This window comes from Grampus griseus (assembly GCF_964374135.1).
Source record: "Grampus griseus genome assembly, chromosome: 20".
Lineage (NCBI taxonomy): Eukaryota > Metazoa > Chordata > Mammalia > Artiodactyla > Delphinidae > Grampus > Grampus griseus.
The window spans coordinates 18,151,712-18,170,429 of NC_139014.1; the positions used below are offsets into that span (position 1 = coordinate 18,151,712).

At 54.3% G+C, this 18,718-nt stretch overlaps 1 protein-coding gene across 1 annotated transcript; it reads left to right on the forward strand.

The window, feature by feature from the left end:
- Positions 1 to 7,987: 7,987 nt before the first annotated feature.
- Positions 7,988 to 8,620, forward strand: PPY (pancreatic polypeptide; the record flags this gene model as incomplete). Its single annotated transcript, XM_082678803.1, has 3 exons — positions 7,988 to 8,178; positions 8,365 to 8,436; positions 8,596 to 8,620. The coding sequence occupies 3 exons, from the start codon at positions 7,988 to 7,990 to the stop codon at positions 8,618 to 8,620; spliced, it is 288 nt and encodes a 95-aa protein (XP_082534929.1).
- Between the last annotated feature and the right edge of the window lie 10,098 nt (positions 8,621 to 18,718).

The window sequence follows — 18,718 nt, forward strand, 5'->3', positions numbered from 1 at the left end:
GTCCTCCTGCCACCCTGGCACCGCCACCTAGTACTTTCCCCAAGTCTCGCCTCCCCGGATCCGACGCCGGGCTCCGTGTGATTCTTTTTCCTTTCCCTCCTACAGGCCAGAAGGCGCCTACCTGTGGTGAAGACCCCCAAGGCCTCCTGAGAGACACGCTGATTCACCAACCTCATTTGCATGTTTGCTCCTGACCCCGGAACCTGGATTCCTCTCCCGCTTGCTGCGTCTGGGGAGGGTTCGGGGTGGGGTCCTCATTCCACTTCTTGGTACCCCCGCCCCTGGGCTGGAGGGCTGTGTGTGGTCCTTCCTTGGTCCCTAAATAAAGAGCAAATTTCACTGACGTGCAAAGCGTGCGTTTCTATTTCCTTTCCCTTCTCCTTCGTGGAGGTGGCATCCAGGTGGGAGTGGAGGGTGGAGACGAGAGAGCTGCGAGGATAGAAGACGGCACGGGAGACAAAAGGCGCCCCAGGCCAGGGCTGGGGTGGAGTGGTGGGGGGGCTGTCTCTGATCCGAGCTTAGAGAAAACGCTGCCACTCGGCGCGGGGGGTGGATAGCATCCAGACTAGGGTCCCCTGGAACTCTCTAGTCCGGTGGGGTGGGGACAGGTTGGAAGTTCTTCAAAAGGGGTAGAGAGGAGCAGCGAGAATTGTTGCTGAAGGGTGAAAAGTGTGGAAAGGAGCATGCTAGGCAGCCCAGCAGAGCAGGTGGAGACAAAGGTGCCCCCATCCCCCAAAGATGAAGGTGGTTGGGAGCGTGGGCTTGACACCAGCACCCTGGTTACCCCGAGGAGGTGTATTACTAACCCCCCCCCCCGCCACGCTGTAGTGGCTGGGGGTGGAGATGGGACCCAAGATGGGGCTGTGGAGGGAGAGTTATTTGGGGGGTGAGGTGGGTGTGTGTGCTGGGGGAAGGGGTCATTTCTAACACCTCCGTTCCCTGGCCAGGAGGAGCGATGGGAGTGTGGAGGCTGCCCTTTCTCTCAGCAGCCGCCCTCCCCTTTCTGAATTTACACCCAGTAGATAAGTCACTAAGCATGCCCTCCTTGTGACAAGGCCATGAAGAGGCCCCTGCTCAGACGCAACCTGCCTTGGAGTCCCTGGGGCTCTAACACCTACCCTCCCCTGAGCTACCCTCTGGCCTCCCTGAAGATAGGGCAGAAGGGTGAGATGAAAGCAGGTCCAGGGCCTGGTCAGGTCACAGGCTGTGTGGACCCTAATGCTCTAAGCCCTTGCCCAGGCCACTCCCCCTGCCTGTAGATCCCTTTCCCTCTCTTCAGTCTGGAGATCAGCTTCAGGGTAGTGGCCACCTCATCCCAGAAGCCTTTCATGATTGCTTGGGGGGTGGAGTTAGTTCATTTCTCTGGTTTCCTCTCCCTACAGTATTGCCATTATCTGAGACCCACTTCCCATCACAATTCCCCCTGTCTTCTCTCCTCCACTCTATCCCTTCCCCCTCCCACCCCGTGCCCCAGGAGAGGTGGGATGGGAGCACGCAATGGCTGTCACAAGCTTTGGTTCATTTTGTGGTTGGAGAAGTGGGAGGATGTGAATCTGTGTTGGTGTCCATGGTCCCCTGTGTCTTGGTCTGCTTGGGAGAGCCATGGTCAGTTTGAGGCTAATAGAAGAGAACCCTGGTATCAATTATATGACCACGGACAATTTTTGCCCAGTTTGACGTGTCTGGTTCAGCATCAGTGACGTGGGTTTGCCTCACGTCCACTGGGGGGAGTGTTGAGAGGTGGTTAATCCACTGCTGATCAAACCCAACCAGTGTTGGAGCTGGAGGGAACCTTAGATGTAACATTAATGACGACAATATAAATAGCTACTTTTTTTTTTTTAAAGTGCTTACTGGGAATTCCCTGGTGGTCCAGTGGTTAGGACTCGGTGCTTTCACTGCAGGGGCCCAGGTTCGATCCCTGGTCATGGAACTAAGATCCCGCAAGCTGCGCAGGTGGCCAAAAAAAAAAAAAGCACTTACTTATGTGCTAGACACTGAGCTATTTGTTTTACATACATTATATTGCCAGGGTATTGATGTGGCTTTTAAAATAGAGACAGAATTAAAAATGGCTTAAACAAGAAAGGAGCTTATTTTTCTCCTACATAAAATACGAGTGGCATCTGGGGAGTCGGCATCTCTGCTCCATGGGGGCATCCAACATCCCAGGTTTCTATTCTGAGCCTTCCCCACGCCCTCATCTACACGACTGATGATGGCCCACCATCACCACATCCATGTTCTAGCCACTGGGAAGGGAGGGAAGGAGAAAGAGGAGGTGCGCTCGTTACTACGCTGTGTAACAAGTTATCCTATAACTTAGTGGCTTAAATAACCGCTGTATTTACTCATGATTTTGTGTGTCAGTACTGGGAAGGGCTTGACTAGGCAGTTGTCCCTTGGAGCCTCTCATGCAGTGGCTGTCAGAGGTTGGCTGGGTCTGGCAGGTGCTGCTGGCTGTCGTCTGTGATCCCAGCCCGGCACCTACATGTGGGCTCTCCAGCATCATGTCTTGGGGTAGCTGGACTTACACGGTAGCTGGTTTCCCCCAGAATGAATGCGCCAAGAGAACCAGAAGGCGGCTGCATGGCTGTATTAGTTTGCTAAGGCTGCTGTAACAAAGTGCCACAAACTGGGTGGTTTAACAACAGTTCTGGAGGCCAGATCAAGGTGTTTGGCAGGGTTGGTTCCTTCTGAGGGCTGTGAGGGAAGGATCTGTTCCAGGCCTCTCTCTTTGGTTTCTAGATGGGTGTCTTCACTCTGTGCCTCTTCACATCATTTTCCCTCTATGTGTGTCCGCTTCTGTGTCTAAATTTCCCTTTTTTTTTTCTGCTGTACGTGGGCCTCTCACTGCTGTGGCCTCTCCCGTTGCGGAGCACAGGCTCCGGACGCGCAGGCTCAGCGGCCATGGCTCACAGGCCCAGCCGCTCCGGGGCATGTGGGATCCTCCCGGACCGGGGCACGAACCCGTGCCCCCTTTCCCTTTTTATAATAACAATAGTCATGTTGGATTAGGGGCCTGCCCTACTCCAGTATGACCTCATCTTAATTAATTACATCTGCAATGACGCTATTTCCAAATAAGGTCACATTCTGAGGTAGTGGAAGTTAGGATTTCAACATATGAATTGGAAGGGGGGTAGCAGAACACAATTTAACTCGTAACAATTGCCTTTTATGACCTGGCCTCAGAAGTCACATAGCATTTTCCACTATACTCTACTGGTCCAAGCGGTCACAGGTTCACCTGCATTCAAAAAGAGGGGACTTAGACCTCATCGTAGAACTACTTGTGGGATAGGAAGTATTTTTGTGGTCACTGTTGGTGCCGTTTGCCACAGGGGGGTACATCCACTTGTAAAAACAGAATGGCACAAGTCACTCAAATTCTCATCTCATTGCTTAAAACTTAGTCATATGGCCCTACCTCACTGCAAGAACAGCCCAGGAGATGTCTTCTGCTGAATGGCCATGTACCCACTTTAAACTCTTTTATGATGGAGGGAGGAGAGAGTGGATATTGGGGCAGCTAGCCTAATCTGCTACAAACACCATCTCCTTTGAACATCATCTAGAAATCATTTGGTCTTATCTCTTTATTGAGCAGATGGAAATTTCGAGGCCCAGAGAAGGGGAAAGACTTACAGGAGGCCATAGAGTTAGGGACAGAGGTAAGAGAGCCCACCCTGTGCCTGTTCTGATTCCACTAACTGTTAAATCTAAATGCTTCTGCCAGAAATGCAAAACCCCCGATACACACCCTTTCTCCTCTGGTGGCATCTCCCACGATTCCTTGATGTGCGCCCCTGAGCCGCTCAGTCCTGCTGCCACCTCCCTGCTTCTGTGAAATAGCATCCCCTCACCCCTCACCATTCCTCACATCCACCTCAAGCCTCATTTCCTTCGGAACCTTCCTGGTCTGCCCTGAGTATATCTGTAGCCCGAATCTGAGCTCTCACACCAGGAGTTCTTCAAGGGCAGGGACCCCACGGTTGGTGCAATAGCCTCAGGGACAAAAGATCTGGATGTGAAAAAAAAAAAAAGATCTGGATTTGAGTCCCATCTCTGCCATTCATTGGCTGCGTGACTGGCCTAGTCATTTCATTTCACTGCATTTATTCCTTCACTGGTTAAACAGGGATCCTTAAATAATAATACACCTTACACCTTAAATAATAATAATAGTTCCTGCTTTAAGGCTCAGAGAGGTGATATAAGTTGCTAAAGGTCACACAGCTAATGAACGGCAGAACTGGTGAGTAGGAGAGCTGAATCTACAGGTCAGCTCGGCATAGCCTGGCACATGCTTGAGTATCCCCCTTCTTTTCCTTTCTTCTCCTACTCACTCCTAACCCATCTCAAAACTGCTCTGGCATCGCTCCCTTCCACCCCAAAGGAAAAACTCCCCTCCTTCCACAGCCAGCCCCTACGTTTTTCTTTCCTCCCCATTCATCCATCCCTCTCCCCCAACACTTTATTATATGGATTGGTTTAGCCTTTCTCTTAGCAAGAAAGAAGACTTCCTCTTCAGGAAAAATTCGAGCTGACAATGATAGGATTTGCTTTTGCAGGCACTGGGGACAGGGAGAGCTACTGAGCACTCCTGAGCCTGCAGGGGACCCTGGACGCAGATGGAGTCCCCAGGGCGGAGGGAAGTGGGGACAGAGCCCGGGTTCCAAATTAGTGACCTGAGCCCTTAGTTGGGCGTGAGTTGGTCCTAAAGGGGTGGGATAGGGGCCCAAGGTGTGTGTGAGAATCCTCAGCCCAAGGGGTTTCCCCAGGGAATGGGGGACCCCCTGGGTTCCTGGTATCTGGGGGTGGCCACAGCTTAGCTTTCCCCACCTCTCCTGCTGCCATCCAGTGTGGGAATAAGACATTGGCCTAAGAGTTGGCCCAGGCTGCTTTGGAGGAGCTCTTGTTGTAGGGGGTGGGTATGGAGGGTGCAATGCTGGTCCAATTCCTGCTCTTGCAGTCCCATATGTGGGGACCCCCGTGCCCCTTGCTACTGTCCACTCATCTTCACCTAGTGACCCCAGGTGTTTCTGGGGTCTTCCTTTCCTCGTCTCATTGAGCCCTTACGCCAGTCCCAACGCTGCCCAATGGCCATCGTCCCCGTCCCGGAGGCATGAGGTTTGGCAGGGGGAGAGAGATCACTTCCGCCTGCACTTACTCTGTCTGCAAGTAAGTCCTTAGTGCTTCTCCAAGCAGGGCTCCACGGCAAGCCCTGGGAATATACGAAGGGGAGTGAGAAGCATCGCCCGTCTGGACACGGCCATACGGTTTAGAAAGCACATCCACTACCCCTTCCTCCTCAGTTGTCACAACATCCCTGAGAGGACCCAGAAGAGGAATCACTTGTTTGCAAAGGCGAAAAACGAAGGCCGTAGGTTCAGCTGACATTGTAGAGTAACTGTCATTTCTTAGGCACTGACAAAGCTATGTCCCCTCTGTGACAGGCCAAAACTATAGATGGCCCCAGCACTTGAGTCAATCCCCGGGTCTACCATCTGTCTGCAGGGGTTGGGAGCTGACCGGGGTGATGGCCAGAACCGTCCCACAGCACTACAGTGCTGTGGGAGACCAGACCTGTTGAACTAGGGTTGGAGCCTGGCGCCCCCTGGTGGCAGCCTGCAGCCTCTGCTGGCTTCACCAGAGGCCCTCCTGGGACCAGCCACTAATTCACCCTTGTTTTACCAAGTGGGATCCCGAGGCCAGAGAAGGGCCAGGGCTAGCGGAGAGCGAACGACCTCCATATTTTCTTTGCAGAATGTAAGTTGTTGTTGGGTGAAGCATTATTGTTCTTCTTGTTGCCAGAAGTCAGAACTGAGAGGAACAAGACAGAACACTGGTGTTTCCTGAGGCTTCCTTAATCCTCATTATCTTGAGGAAAAGCAAAGCTCAGGTCCCTGCAGCAACACCTCCAGTCCTTACCCCCCCCCGCCCCACAACCAAATCCTCTCCTGACACACTCTTTTGGTGTCCTGATCTGGGACAGCAGAACCTCAGGGGTGAAAAGTCCTTTGCTCCCTACTCAGGCTTCTTTGAGTTATTCAGACAGTCACTTGTGCTCTTTGGCCTGAGCTGGGGAGGGGGCAGGGGGCTGGGGAAGGGACGCTGAGTAGGGGAGACTCAGAGGTTCCTGGGGGTGGGGTGGGGGTGGGGCTGCTGGTACTGGTGGGTTGGGAATCTAAGCCAGAACTTGAGTCCTGGACAACTGTGTGATCTTGGGCTAGTGTCTTCGCCTCTGTGAGCCTCATGTTTCTCAGCCAAAAATCAGGAAATTATAGCAATATTTTAACAGCCCTACTTAGAAGAGTCCAGATTTTGGAGTTAGACTTTGTTTCAAACCCTGTATCTCCCACTGACTAGTTATGTGGCCTGAGGCTAGTTACTTAATGTCTCTGAGACTTAGTTTCTGAATCTGTAAAATGGGTTGTTGAAGGAACTCACTGAGGTGACTGAGCTGGGAACACTTTGGAAAATTCAAGGCTTTCCAAATGATGCTGGTTTTTATCACTTCCCTGGAATGGGGGAGCTGGGAAACGGCTACTAGATATTGGCACCCCCCTCCCCCCGGGGCACATCAGTTCTCATTCTGCATCCTATACACCAGCCAGGGAGAGGGTTTCTCCCTGCCTGGGTCCCCACTCCTTTCCACATTCCCTGGTTACCTGAAGCATCTCCCCCGTTCCCATCTTGTTCTAATCACAAACTGGAAAGGAAGTCCTGAGTCTCCAGTCTTCGTCCCTGGAGTCTCTGAGCCACAGCCTCCATCTTCCGCCCTGAGGGAATCTGTTTGAGGATTTGGGTTAATCCTTGGGAGGCAGGTGGAGCTGTTCCCAGGCCTGTAATCAGAACCTTCCAGTTATCCTGATGTCCCAGAACCCCGTCCTTCTTGAACTAAGCCTGCTCTGGTGCCCGAAGGCAGAGGGGGGCCTACAGGAGACTGTTGTCCATAACTTTTACCCGTTATGCGCTAGTGTGGCACCCAGAACACTTCCCTGTTCCCCTCCTGTACCTGGCCCTAGCGCTGGCGTCGTGGGCACCCGGGAGACGGTGGGAGGAGGGGCTGAGGGCTGGGGAGTGAGAGAGGCTGACAGGAGGCGGGGACTCTGGGGGGCTGAGGACTATAAAAGGGCTATGGCCGAGGGCAGGGGGATCCATCCAGCCTGAGGCAGGCACCCGCTTGGTCCAGCACCCGCTCCCTCAGGATTTAGGGTAAGTGGGCTCAGCCTGTCCTGAGCTCGGGGTCGGGGGGCTCTGAGGGGCTCGGGCTGGGATGTGGGGAAGGAGCCGGTGCCTTGCAGGGCTGGGGGCCTCCGGAGGCCTGAGGTCCTACGTGGGTCCGGCTCTGCATCTGGACAAATCCAGCACCCTGGAAGAGCAGCCTGCCGCTGACTAGAAGACTGCAAATGTGCCGGGGGCAGGGGATGGTGGCTGTGAACACAAGTCCATGCGTGTGGCCGGCCTCTTGCTCACAGCGACAGGGGCTGTGGTGTTCTCTCCAGGACCCGCATCAGCATGTCTACCCCTGGCGGGGAGGCTGGGGAGGGTGGGAGGGCAGCACACCAACAGGCAATGGATTCCTGCCCTTTGGTTCACAAGTTCATTCTGTGTGACCCCAACCTGCAGGGGAGTGGGCGTGCCCGTACTTCCCAGCAGCCCCTCTGCTCCAACTCCCACCCTGCACCTGCCTCTTCAGAGCCATCAGGTCCTGGATGTCATGAGTCCTGTGTCTCTTGCCCCACGGCCCCACCTTCTCTGCTACACTTTTCTGCTCTGCCCGGGCCCTGGCTAAGCTCCGCCTGCTGCGCTGCTCCTGAGAGGGGCCGTCGTGCTCTCCAGGGCAGGCTCTAGGAGGAGGGGTGGTCAGGTCCGAGTAGCCCTTTGCTCTTCGTCCCAGGCTTGGAGAAATGGGTGACGGGCTTGGGGCTGGGCAGGTGGGCTCCGTGCTGCCTCTGTCTCCCTGCTCCTTGCCCCTCAGATGGCCGCCTCTCACCGCTGCCTCTTCCTGCTGCTTCTGTCCACGGGCGTGGCTCTGTTGCTGCGACCACCACTGGGTGCCCGGGGGGCCCCGCTGGAGCCAGTATACCCGGGGGACAATGCCACGCCGGAGCAGATGGCCCAGTACGCAGCGGAGCTCCGCAGATACATCAACATGCTGACCAGGCCCAGGTGTGTGCGAGAGAGGGCGAGAGACCCCTGCCCTAGACCCTTTCACGCTCTTGGGAAAGCAGAGCATCTCTACTGATCTGGCCTGGGCCCCTGTGCCCCGGGTGGGATGGTGCCGAGGGGTGGGCACGAGGCCGGAGAGCTGGCACCCCGGCACAGCGTTGGCCCCAGCTACCTCTCCCCTCCCAGGTATGGGAAAAGAGACAAAGAAGGCGCGCTGGACTTCTCGGAGTGTGGCTCCCCCCACGCAGCTCCCCCCAGGTGGGCTTGGTTCCCTGCCCTGTGTGTCCAGATGCCTGGGGCGGAAACCGGGGTGTGTGTCGGGGGTGGGGGAGAACAGGGGCCTAGGGCTGGCCTGAGGTCTTCCGAGGGCACGAGGACTCCCCACTCATGCTGCCACGCTCTGCCCTCTCCGCACAGGCAGCTCAGCCCGAGGGACTCGTAAAGCCACCTCCTGCCCCTCTGACTCCAGGGCAGTGCCGGCCCAGCTCGCCCTTCCGCACCCTTTGCTGGGGCCGCAGCTTGCCCCCTGCTCCCACGCAGGCTAAATAAAGCACATCAAAGTCATAGCCTCATTCTCTGTGTCTCTGGGGACCCCAGGTCGGGGCAGGAGCAGGCCAAATGCACAGGAAGAAAGGGGGGGCAAGGGGGAGGCGAAGGGAACAAGGGTGTTAGGAATGATCCAGAACGCCCGTAGGGTCATCAGAGCCATCCAGCTCAACCTCTCCACTTCACAGAGGGGCAAACTGCGGCCCAAGGGGAGGCAGGGACTCCCCCAAGTTCATTCAGCAAGTCAGTGAAGCTTGAATCATCCCGTTTCAGCATCCCTAGACCCTCCTGATCATTGGTTTGATGGCAGCCCTGCCCCCAAATGCACCCCCATGAATGCTTTCCTATAGCCTAGGCAGTAGGTGAAGTGCTCATTTATACTAAAGTGTCCTTGGCATGGGGGCAGGCGCGACAGCCCAGCCCCGAGGAATGACTGGGGTTAAGACAGTCACCGGCTACACCTGTGGCATCGGAGCTGCCCTCCTCTGGGCAGTCAGAGGTGTGTCACTGTGCGTGTTCGGTCGAAGGGCGCCTCCTCACGGCACGGTGCCCAGCAGAAGCACGGCCAGAGGAGGGGGACGTGGTGGGGAGGGGTCTGGAGATGGTGTCACGTGAGGTTGTTGGGAAAAGGAGCCTCTGTGTGCCAGGGACATTTAACCCTCTCTGTGAGGGGGGAGAAACTGTTATCCTCGCTCTACAGAGGAGGAAACGGAGGCTCAGAGAGGTCCAGCAGCTTGTCCAAGGTCCGACAGCAGATGGCAATCTAATACAGGGATACAGCATTGGCTTTAGAGTCAGATGAACCTGGGTTAGAATCCAGGATGTGCCACGTTCCCTGTGCGCTTTGGGGCCAGGACATAACCTGAATGATAGGGTTGTAGTGAGCAGGACGTGAAATAATGCATGTAAAACATTTAGCATGGCCCTTAACCCAGAAAAGTGCTAGCAGACGCGAGCTTCTGCAGGGCAGACTTGCAGCCAACCAGATGCTTCCATAAAGCATGGTGGACAGACGAGCAGAGGGATGGGCTCCGGAAGGCAGGCTTTCCTTGACTATAAGTTTCATCTTTGAAGAACCAGAAAACTGGAAAGGACTTGCCCTGAGAGGTAGTGAACTCCTGGATGTAAGAGCTGTTTAAGTAGTCGCAGGAGGGGAGGCCGCAGGAGGAATTCGGCCTTCCAGGGAGGAGGCTGCATTGGCTGAGCTCTCCGGCCACCTCCAGGAGTCCAGTCAGTGGATTGCACACTCCAGCTCTGGGAGGGTGAGGACCATGATCCTGCCCGGGGAGGCCTGCACTGACGAGGGGTCCCAGTGGCCCTTGCCAGCCCTCGCCCTTCTCAGGCATCCTGAATAGGTGGGGATGGGCTGATGTGTCTGCGACTGGGAGGGAGTGACCTTGTCTCTCTCCTCTTTTCCTGGCCTGGGAGCACCTGTGGACAGGGGTGGGGGGAGAAGTGAGAGAATTCAAACCTTCTTGGTTCCTGGAATGGCTCCTTCTGCCTCCCCTACACGTCCTGCCTGACGAGATGGGGCTTGTGGGTTCGGTGGATGAGGGGGTCCACTTTTCTGGGCTCAGCACCTCACACTGACCCCATGGCAACGACACCACACTGTGGTTCCCCTCAAGTCTTGGCTGTCTGGTGTGTGCAAACGACTTGAAAGTGGAACTAGGCCCTGAAAGGCAAAAGGCTGGAGAGGATGCCGCCACTGGGCAAGCGCATGGTTCAGGCCGATTCTTACATCCAAGGAGGTGTCCGAGAGCGGGGCTGGTTTCAGCAGGAGAATAGAGCTTGAGTTTGGATGATGGAGCCTTAAGTCCCAGAATTTTCCCTGGCAGCTAAGGGGATGGGTTCTAGGTTGGGAGAGGTGTAGTTACTTCCCAGGAGCAGGAATCGGGACTCTGCTCAGGACATACCTGAATGTGACAGTTGGATCAGGAAGGGGCCTCTGCCCCTGCCCCCAGGGGAGACAGCTTCTCGGGGACAGGCCTGGCTGAGCTCCTGCCCTCTCCCTGCTCTGCTCACAGCCAGAGGGGCTGAGAGGGTCCCCGGGGGTGAGGGAAAGCCAGGACCTTAATGCTCTGCACACTGGGGGGCTGCTTGTTCCTGTGCCAACCCTGACCTCCCAGGCTGGCATCAAAGCTGCCTTGCTCGGGGCAGAAACTTGGGGGGCGGGGTCTGGCTGAAGCTCCTCCCCCGAGGTTGCTGGGACCCACTTCTCTCACCTCTGCTCTCCCTCTTGTTTAGGGCCCCCCCGCCGCCCCCTCCCCCGGAGTGGTGTAAGTGTCTTAGGTGGGGGAAGGTGGATGGGTCGCAGGGAGGAAGCAGGGAAGACCCCACAGCTGAGGTCTTTTTCCTTCTACTGTAGCAGCTCCAGGAACCCCTCTCCCCTCTCCGAGGACAGGTCCCTTCTTGCCCAGGGCCCACAGAAGTCAAGGAAGCAACAGAGATTCCGTTTCTCTTTATTGTTCTCACCGGGGCCGGGCTGGGCAGGAGTTGGGCCCCTCTCAGAATATAAAGAGGGTTGGTGGGCAGGGAGACTTGAGTTGGGCTTCTGGAAGTCAAAGCCCAGCCTGGAGAAGGAAGTCCCCGGGGCCCTGGATTCCCCCCAGCCCTCAGGGCTTCCTTTCGCTCCCGCCCAACCTGCCCCCAGTTCCGAGGCCCCTGACTGGTGCCAGCCGAGCCCAGCCTCTCCTACCTGGGGCCCCGGGAGGAGGCTGCTGGTCGGGGTTTCGCGGCGTTCCGGGGTGGCGGGTTCGTGGTGTTCTGTCGGGGGAGTTTCGTGGCGTTCGCTGATAGGGGTTTCGTAGCGTTTGCTGGTGGAGTATTCTTAGGGTTGTTCGCGTCATTAGAGTTCTTAGCGTTCTTGGACTTCATGCTGGGGAACACGTCTTTGCAGAGGCCATGCGGCTGCTCTGCGAGCCCGGTTCCGGGCTGCGATGCGCAGGGAGTGGGGTGGGGTAGGGTTGCGTAGCGGGGGCAGGTGGTGTCTGTTTCCTCCCCTCCCCCTCCCTTCCTCCCTGCCCACCTGCTGTTGAAGAGCTTCCCTATGTACTTGTTGAACTGGCCGAAGCTGGGCAGCCAACGGGCAGCCCTGGGCCTGAGACGCTGCGGCACTTGCACTTCCCCACGGCCCCGTCAGGTCTCAGCAGCAGCAGCGCAGGCACAGCAGGGCGAATGCGCAGGCGCAGCGCAGAGCCGAAGTCTGGAGCGGGCGGGGCAGAAAGAGGCGGGGCGGTCACGTGACGCCCAGCCCTCCGACGCGTGGCGGGGTGGGCAAGCTGGGGTTCCCGGACGCTCAGACCCAGGGACCCTCAGACTCTGGGACATAGACAGGTACACTACTGCCATAAGGGACTTCCACGTGCCCAGGCCGAATGGTGCACACCTGGCCGTGCGCAGTGATGAGCACAAAGCACCAGGTAAACGGGGACCCTGGCGATGGACTGGGAGGCACACCCTGAGATGAACACACCAGGACGCCATAGAGCCATTGGTCAGCTCCCTAATCTCACTGACTTCCGTGACTCCTTCCTCACCCCACTCTGGCCTCTCCTGCCTCTTTGCTGTTCCTCAACAATGCCAGACATGCCGTTCACTCTGCCTGGAAGCCTTCTTCCAGATATCCGTATGACCAACTTCCTCGCCTCGCCTTCAGGAGTCAGCTCAAAATTCACCTTCCAAATGGACCCTACTCTGAGGCCCTTATTTAACACTGCAACTCATCCCTTCATCTTGTTCTACTCCCCCCGCCCCCTCACCGCACCTTCTAACTTACTATATTCTATGCTTATTTTTTCTTGTCTTCATCCCCAGCAGTAACCCCTCCACCGCTCCACCAATGTAAGCGCCATGACAGCTGGGCTCTTTGCCTGTTTTGTTCACTGATGTATCACAAGCATCTAGAACAGTGCCTGACATTTAGTAGGTGCTCAATACTGCGTGTTAAATGAAAGACTAACACAGTTGCATACAGGAATGCTAGCCCGAGGATCCCCACGCACACCCAGCCGTGCGCAGAGAATTTCGTGCTGGCAACACACAGGCACACCCAGTGATTCACATGCTTTGATGCCCATACACGTGCTACATACCCCCGGAGCCCCTGAGACCCTCAACCCTCTCTTGACCAGGAACGCCTCTCCTCCCCACCCCCCAAAGCAGGGACAGGAAGCGCTGGCAGCTGTCCTGGCCATCAGACGGGCAGAGGGGGCTGCCCTGGCCTCATTCATGACCTTAATGGCCTGAGGAGGGGCGCTTGGTGCCAGCCTCCGTCCCAAGCTCCTGGAGAGCACAGCTGACAGCGACCACCAGACATTCCCACGGTGCTGGGCAGGTGCAGAGCGGCACGGCAGAAGGGTTTCTGGTCAGGACCTCCCAGCCCCTTTACATTCCTCGGCATCCATGTCCCCTTTCCCTCTAAGTCTCCACCTCCTCCTTCTCCTGCCCCTGTGTCATAACCTGGGAGTTGGGAACAGGGAGAGGGTGGGGGTGGAAGCACAGGGGCTGCCAGCTGTCCTGACCAGGGCACAGTCCCTGCCAGAGGCCCAGAGGCCTGGGCGGCAGAGGCAGAGGCACTGAGGAGTTGGGGAACTTTTTGCTCCAAGCCTACAGATCCTAGAGAGGAACTGTCTCGGGGGTTGAGAGGGAGCTGTGCTTTTCCCAGAGGCTATTTTCAAGGTTGGGAGGGGAGCTATGTTGAGAGACCAGGCGTTCCTTCCCATCCAGCTGGCTCCAGGGGGCCTCCTTTCCCTGCAGGGCTGCTGTGAGACCTCAGAGCCCCTGCTCCTGGCTTCTAGGCCTCTGGCGTGGGGAGGGTGGGGGGTTGAAGGTGAGGTTTCTGTCTTCAGGACCGCAGACCTCACTGCTCGTCCTGGGTATTTTCCCGGCCTGCCCTGCCACTCTGGAGCTCCTGATGGATGACCTGCAGAGCCTTCTGAAGGGTTGGCTGCCTGCTTGAGGGATGGACTCAGGCCTTGGGCTGCCTCAGGTCACAGAGTTTGGGCTGTGTGGCCTGTCAGGGCCCCTGTAACTGCACAACATTACTGCTTTTCTGGGGTAAGGTTGTGAAATGTAGGCTGATGCTTCTTCATGCCCATCCCACTCCCAGAAGGGGCACAGTAGGAAGAGCAGGGGCTTCTGGGTAGGAATCCTGACTTCACTACTTCCTGGCTGTGTGACCTTGATTAAGGGACATTATCTCCCCTGAGTCTCTGCAGCCTTGTCTGTGCCATGGAGCTGGTTACACCTAGAGCACAGAGCTGTTGTGAGGATTGAGTTGGATGATGTAGCTGAAGCCCTTGGACAGCTCCCGGCACAAATAAGTGATTAGCGTGTGTGAGCCCCTCTACTCCCCAATGCGCGCTTTCCCCCCACCCCCATTCACACTTCTCCCTCGGGGGAAGGGGTGAGAAACTCAATGTCAGTGTCACAGAAGTTTATAGGATGGCTCAGTAGCCAAGTGAGACCAGGACTACATTTCCATGGAGCCGAGAATCTCCAGAAAAAGCAATGAGATTCCTATGATAAAATTCCATAGTACAAGGCGGGAGGAGAGATCTAGGGGCCAGTGTACCTCAAATCCCAACAAATAGGCTATTATTTATCCTACTTAGGCACAAGCCCAGCGCTGATGCCCCCATCCCCGAAAGAGCTCGAATATGTGTCCTCTTGCAGCTTTGGCTGTGAGAACCCAGGCTGCCCTTACAAACCCCTGGGCTCTTCCTCCAGCGCCAAGGGCCCTCAGTCCCTCACTCTTCCGGGCTCAGTTCATTCCAGGAACCATCAAGTTCTGAGGGATGGTGCTCGGCTCCCCTCTTTCCTGGCCCAGAATAAGAGAAAATGCTCGATAGGGTGAGAAGGTTGCAGGAGGAGGCATAAAGGACTCAATATTATTATCAATAACGGTAGCTCTATAAATATAGAGTTATATATTGTTGATAACTGATAATCATCGCAGTTGCTCAGTGCTGGGTACCAGGAGAAGCTTTCTGTTGCAGCATCTGTAATATTGATGACCCATGCAGGCATTGTTAACTCCTCATTTGAGGAAACAGCCTCAGAGAAGTTCTGAAACCTACCCTCTTGGATCTGGAGAAACAGGCCCATCTTCTTGGAAAGCTACCCCCAGCCAGTTACATGCCTCTCTGTCCTTCAGACCTCGGGCCATCTGCAGTCCTGAGTCCCCCTCCATCACCTCCCAGTCCCTTGGTCCATCAACTGCTCTTAACTCAAGCAAGACTGCTGGCCGTGCTCTGCGCCCCTCCCCCACTCCCAGTCTCCTTCCATCTGCTTGGCTCTGTTTCTCCCAGGGACCTTTTCGAGTGAACTCTTCTCTGCCGCTCCCGTCAAGACACAGGCATCAGCATCAGACTGACCTGGGCTCCAAGCTTACCATGCTGCCTGCTGGCTGTGCATCCCTGGATAAGTCACTTTACTTCTCTGAGCACGGTGTCCTCAGCTATGGCGGCCACAGGGTTATTGGGAGGCAAAGCTGAGAGAAGCCTCCTTAGGCTTTCAGCCCCAAATCTGCCTTGAATTCTGTGAGTTGCCCCTGGACCCTTCAGAGAAGTTCCCTCTTTTGCTTAAGCTGTCTTGAGTTGGACTTTTACTTGCTACCAAACCAAAGCAAACTGAAAAATCTTTGATTAATAAGCCTCCCATTACTTCCTGGATAAAGCCCAATCTTCTTAGCATGACATCTAAAGTCCTTCGCAATTTGACCTCAGACTACTAAAAAAAATAACTTTAAAAACAACTTTATAGAAATGTTTAAGCACAAAACTCCGCTCATTTTAATGTACAATTGGATGCGTTTTGACAAATACGTAATCAACCCCACAGTCGAGATACAGAACATTTTCATCACCCCAGCAAGTTCCCTCCTGCTGCTTTCCAGCTCGTCTGGCCAGAACCGGGCATCCCCTCAGGCTGAGAATGTGGCCCAGGATGGAAGGTTCTGGAGGAAACAGTTGTCTGTGGTGACTTAGGAGAAAATGTAGCTATCGTGTTAAGAAATTAAGTAGGTTATACATTGAGCCCTCATTAGTACACTAAATATTAAAATGACAAGAATGCAAATAATATCATCTTAAATTGAGGCTGGTAAAAGAAATGCTGGTCTGGAAATTACTGGTATTTTGCCTTACAGGAAAAATGACAGTCAGCTTACTAATTCCCACTCTGGTCTGGCCCAGGGGAGGCCTCCCTCAATAAGAGTGCATAGAACAGATGGTGCAGCCCCTGTGGGAAACAGTCTGGCTGTTCCTCAAAACGCTAAACATAGAATTACCATATGAACCAGCAATTCCATTCCTAGGTGTGGACTCAAAAGAAATGAAAAACTATGTCCACACATAGCAGTATTATCCATTATAACCAAAGAGTGGAAACAACCCAAGTATATATCAGCTGATGGATGGATAAACAAAATGTGGTACAGCCATGAAATGGAACGTTATTCAGCTATAACGGAATTATGTAGTAGAGAACTGAACCTTGCAAAGTCGATTGCTGGTTGTCTAGGGCCAGGCGGTGTCGGGGGATGGAAGGTGAGTGCCAAAGGGCATGAAGTTTCTTTTGGGGGGGTGATAAAAATACTCTAAAATTGATCGTGGTTGTCAATTGCACAGCTCTGTGAATGCACCAGAAACTACTGAATTGTACAGAGTAAATGGGTGAATTTTATGGTATATGAATTATATCTCAGTAAAAATTTTATCCCCCCAAAAATAGTGTGAGTGGAATTGAAGCTCCTAGAAAGGGGACTTTGCTGTGTTCACTGGTGTGTCCCAGTGGCTGCAACGCCTCCAGCAGGACAGGTGCTCAATAAATATTGTGCAATAAATATGCCAAGTGACCCCTGGCACTGAAGCAGGGCCCTGAGGACTCCCAGTCTGGAATTTTCCAGACCACTCCCCTTCGCAAAAACAAGAGCTGTTCTTAGAGCATCTGTACCTCCACTCTGCTTTGGGACCCAGCCAAAAGGCTTAGCCAGATTGCGTTGAGGCCTGTGGCCTAAGAGTGAAGGCAAGACAAAGAGGATGGGAGGGACATCAAGAAGATCGACCTACTGTGTCCCAGGCATGGGATCAGCCCCTCCAGCCTCCCATGGGTTAGCCCAAATACCCACATCATCAAAGAGATTCCTTGGGACGAAAGATTTGAGTCTGAGGCTCTCAGATCCATGGGCTGTGAGGAGAGAGCCAGGCCTGTCTCCTTTGGAAGGAGTCTCAGGCTTGGAGGAAAGGGTATTGAATGCTCCAACCAAGCTCAGACAGGAAGAGCCAGGCTCAAGAATTGACTGCCACCATTTCTCTCTGAGACTCTCTGATCCCTCCCCAGATGCTTTGGCCCCATCTGGGGGGTGGCCTGGCCTGCCCTCCCTCATCCCCCTGGGAATGTGCAAGGAAGTGAAATTCACATCCTGAGTCTTCATATTCTGTTACGCAGGCAAGATAGTTATCATGTGTTCACTCAACTAACGTCAGGCATCTGTTCTCCTCCAGGCATTGGGCAGTGTTCACGGGACAGGGAGTGAGTAAGGCACTGTTCCCTCTGCTGGAGTTCAGTCTAGCATAAGAGCCAGACGTGGGCATCACCTGCCAGAAGACCCCTAAACGCCGTCACAGCCGCTTGAGCAGAGCAAGAGCCCCAGGAGTCCAGGGCAGGGCAGGGATGGGACCAGAGAGGCCTCACAGAAGAGGAATTGCCAGAATTGGGCCCCAGGGGGGATTTTGCTGGGCAGAGGAGCAGAAAACAGCTCATTCCAGACAGAAGGAACAGCACAAGCAAAGGCAAGGTGTGTGTGTGTGGGGGGGGGGATGTGAGGGTGCAAGACTATCCAGGAGGCCACTGGAGTCAAACAGGTAGAGGGTTGGACAGGTACAATGATCAGGAACAGCAGGAAATGTGGCTGAAAAAAGTGGATTGAAATGCAAATGGCCAGAACAGGGGAAAGATAAACAAACTGTGATACATCTCACAAAGGAAGAGTACCACTCAGCAAGAAAAGAGAACAAATGGCTGAGATGCTTAACAATACATCTGTCAAAAACGTGATGCTGAGTGAAAGAAGTCAGACACAAAAAGAACACACTGTTTGATGCCATTTATAGGAATGGCAAAACTAAAATAAAATAGGCAAAACTAATCAATGGAGATCAGATCAGAGAGCAGCATCAAACTGCCACTGGCATTTTTCACAGAATTAGAACAAAAAATTTCACAATTTGTATGGAAACACAGGGTACCCCAAATGGCCAGAGCAATCTCGAGAAAGAGAAATGGAGCTGGAGGAGTCGGGCTCCTGGACTTCAGACTATACTGCAAAGCTACAGTGGTCAAGACAGTATGGTACTGGCACAGAAACAGAGGTATAGATCAATGGAACAGGATGGAGAGCCCAGAGATAAACCCACGCACATATGGTCACCTTATCTTTTTTTTTTTTTTTTTCGGTACGCAGGGCTCGCACTGTTGTGGCCTCTCCCATTGCGGAGCACAGGCTCCGGACGCGCAGGCTCAGCGGCCATGGCTCACGGGCCCAGCCGCTCTGCGGCATGTGGGATCTTCCCGGACCAGGGCACGAACCCGTGTCCCCTGCATTGGCAGGCGTGGACTCTCAACCACTGCGCCAGCAGGGAAGCCCTGGTCACCTTATCTTTGATAAAGGAGGCAAGAATGTACAATGGAGAAAAGACGGCCTCTTCAATGGGTGGTGCTGGGAAAACTGGACAGCTACATGTAAAAGAATGAAATTAGAACACTCCCTAACACCACACACAAAGGTGAACTCAGAATGGATTAAGGACCTAAATGTAAGGCCAGACACTGTCGAACTCTTGGAGGAAAACATAGGCAGAACACTCTATGACATAAATCACAGCAAGATCCTTTTTGACCCACCTCCTGGAGAAATGGAAATAAAAACAAAAATAAACAAATGGGACCTAATGAAACTTAGAAGATTTTGCACAGCAAAGGAAACCATGGA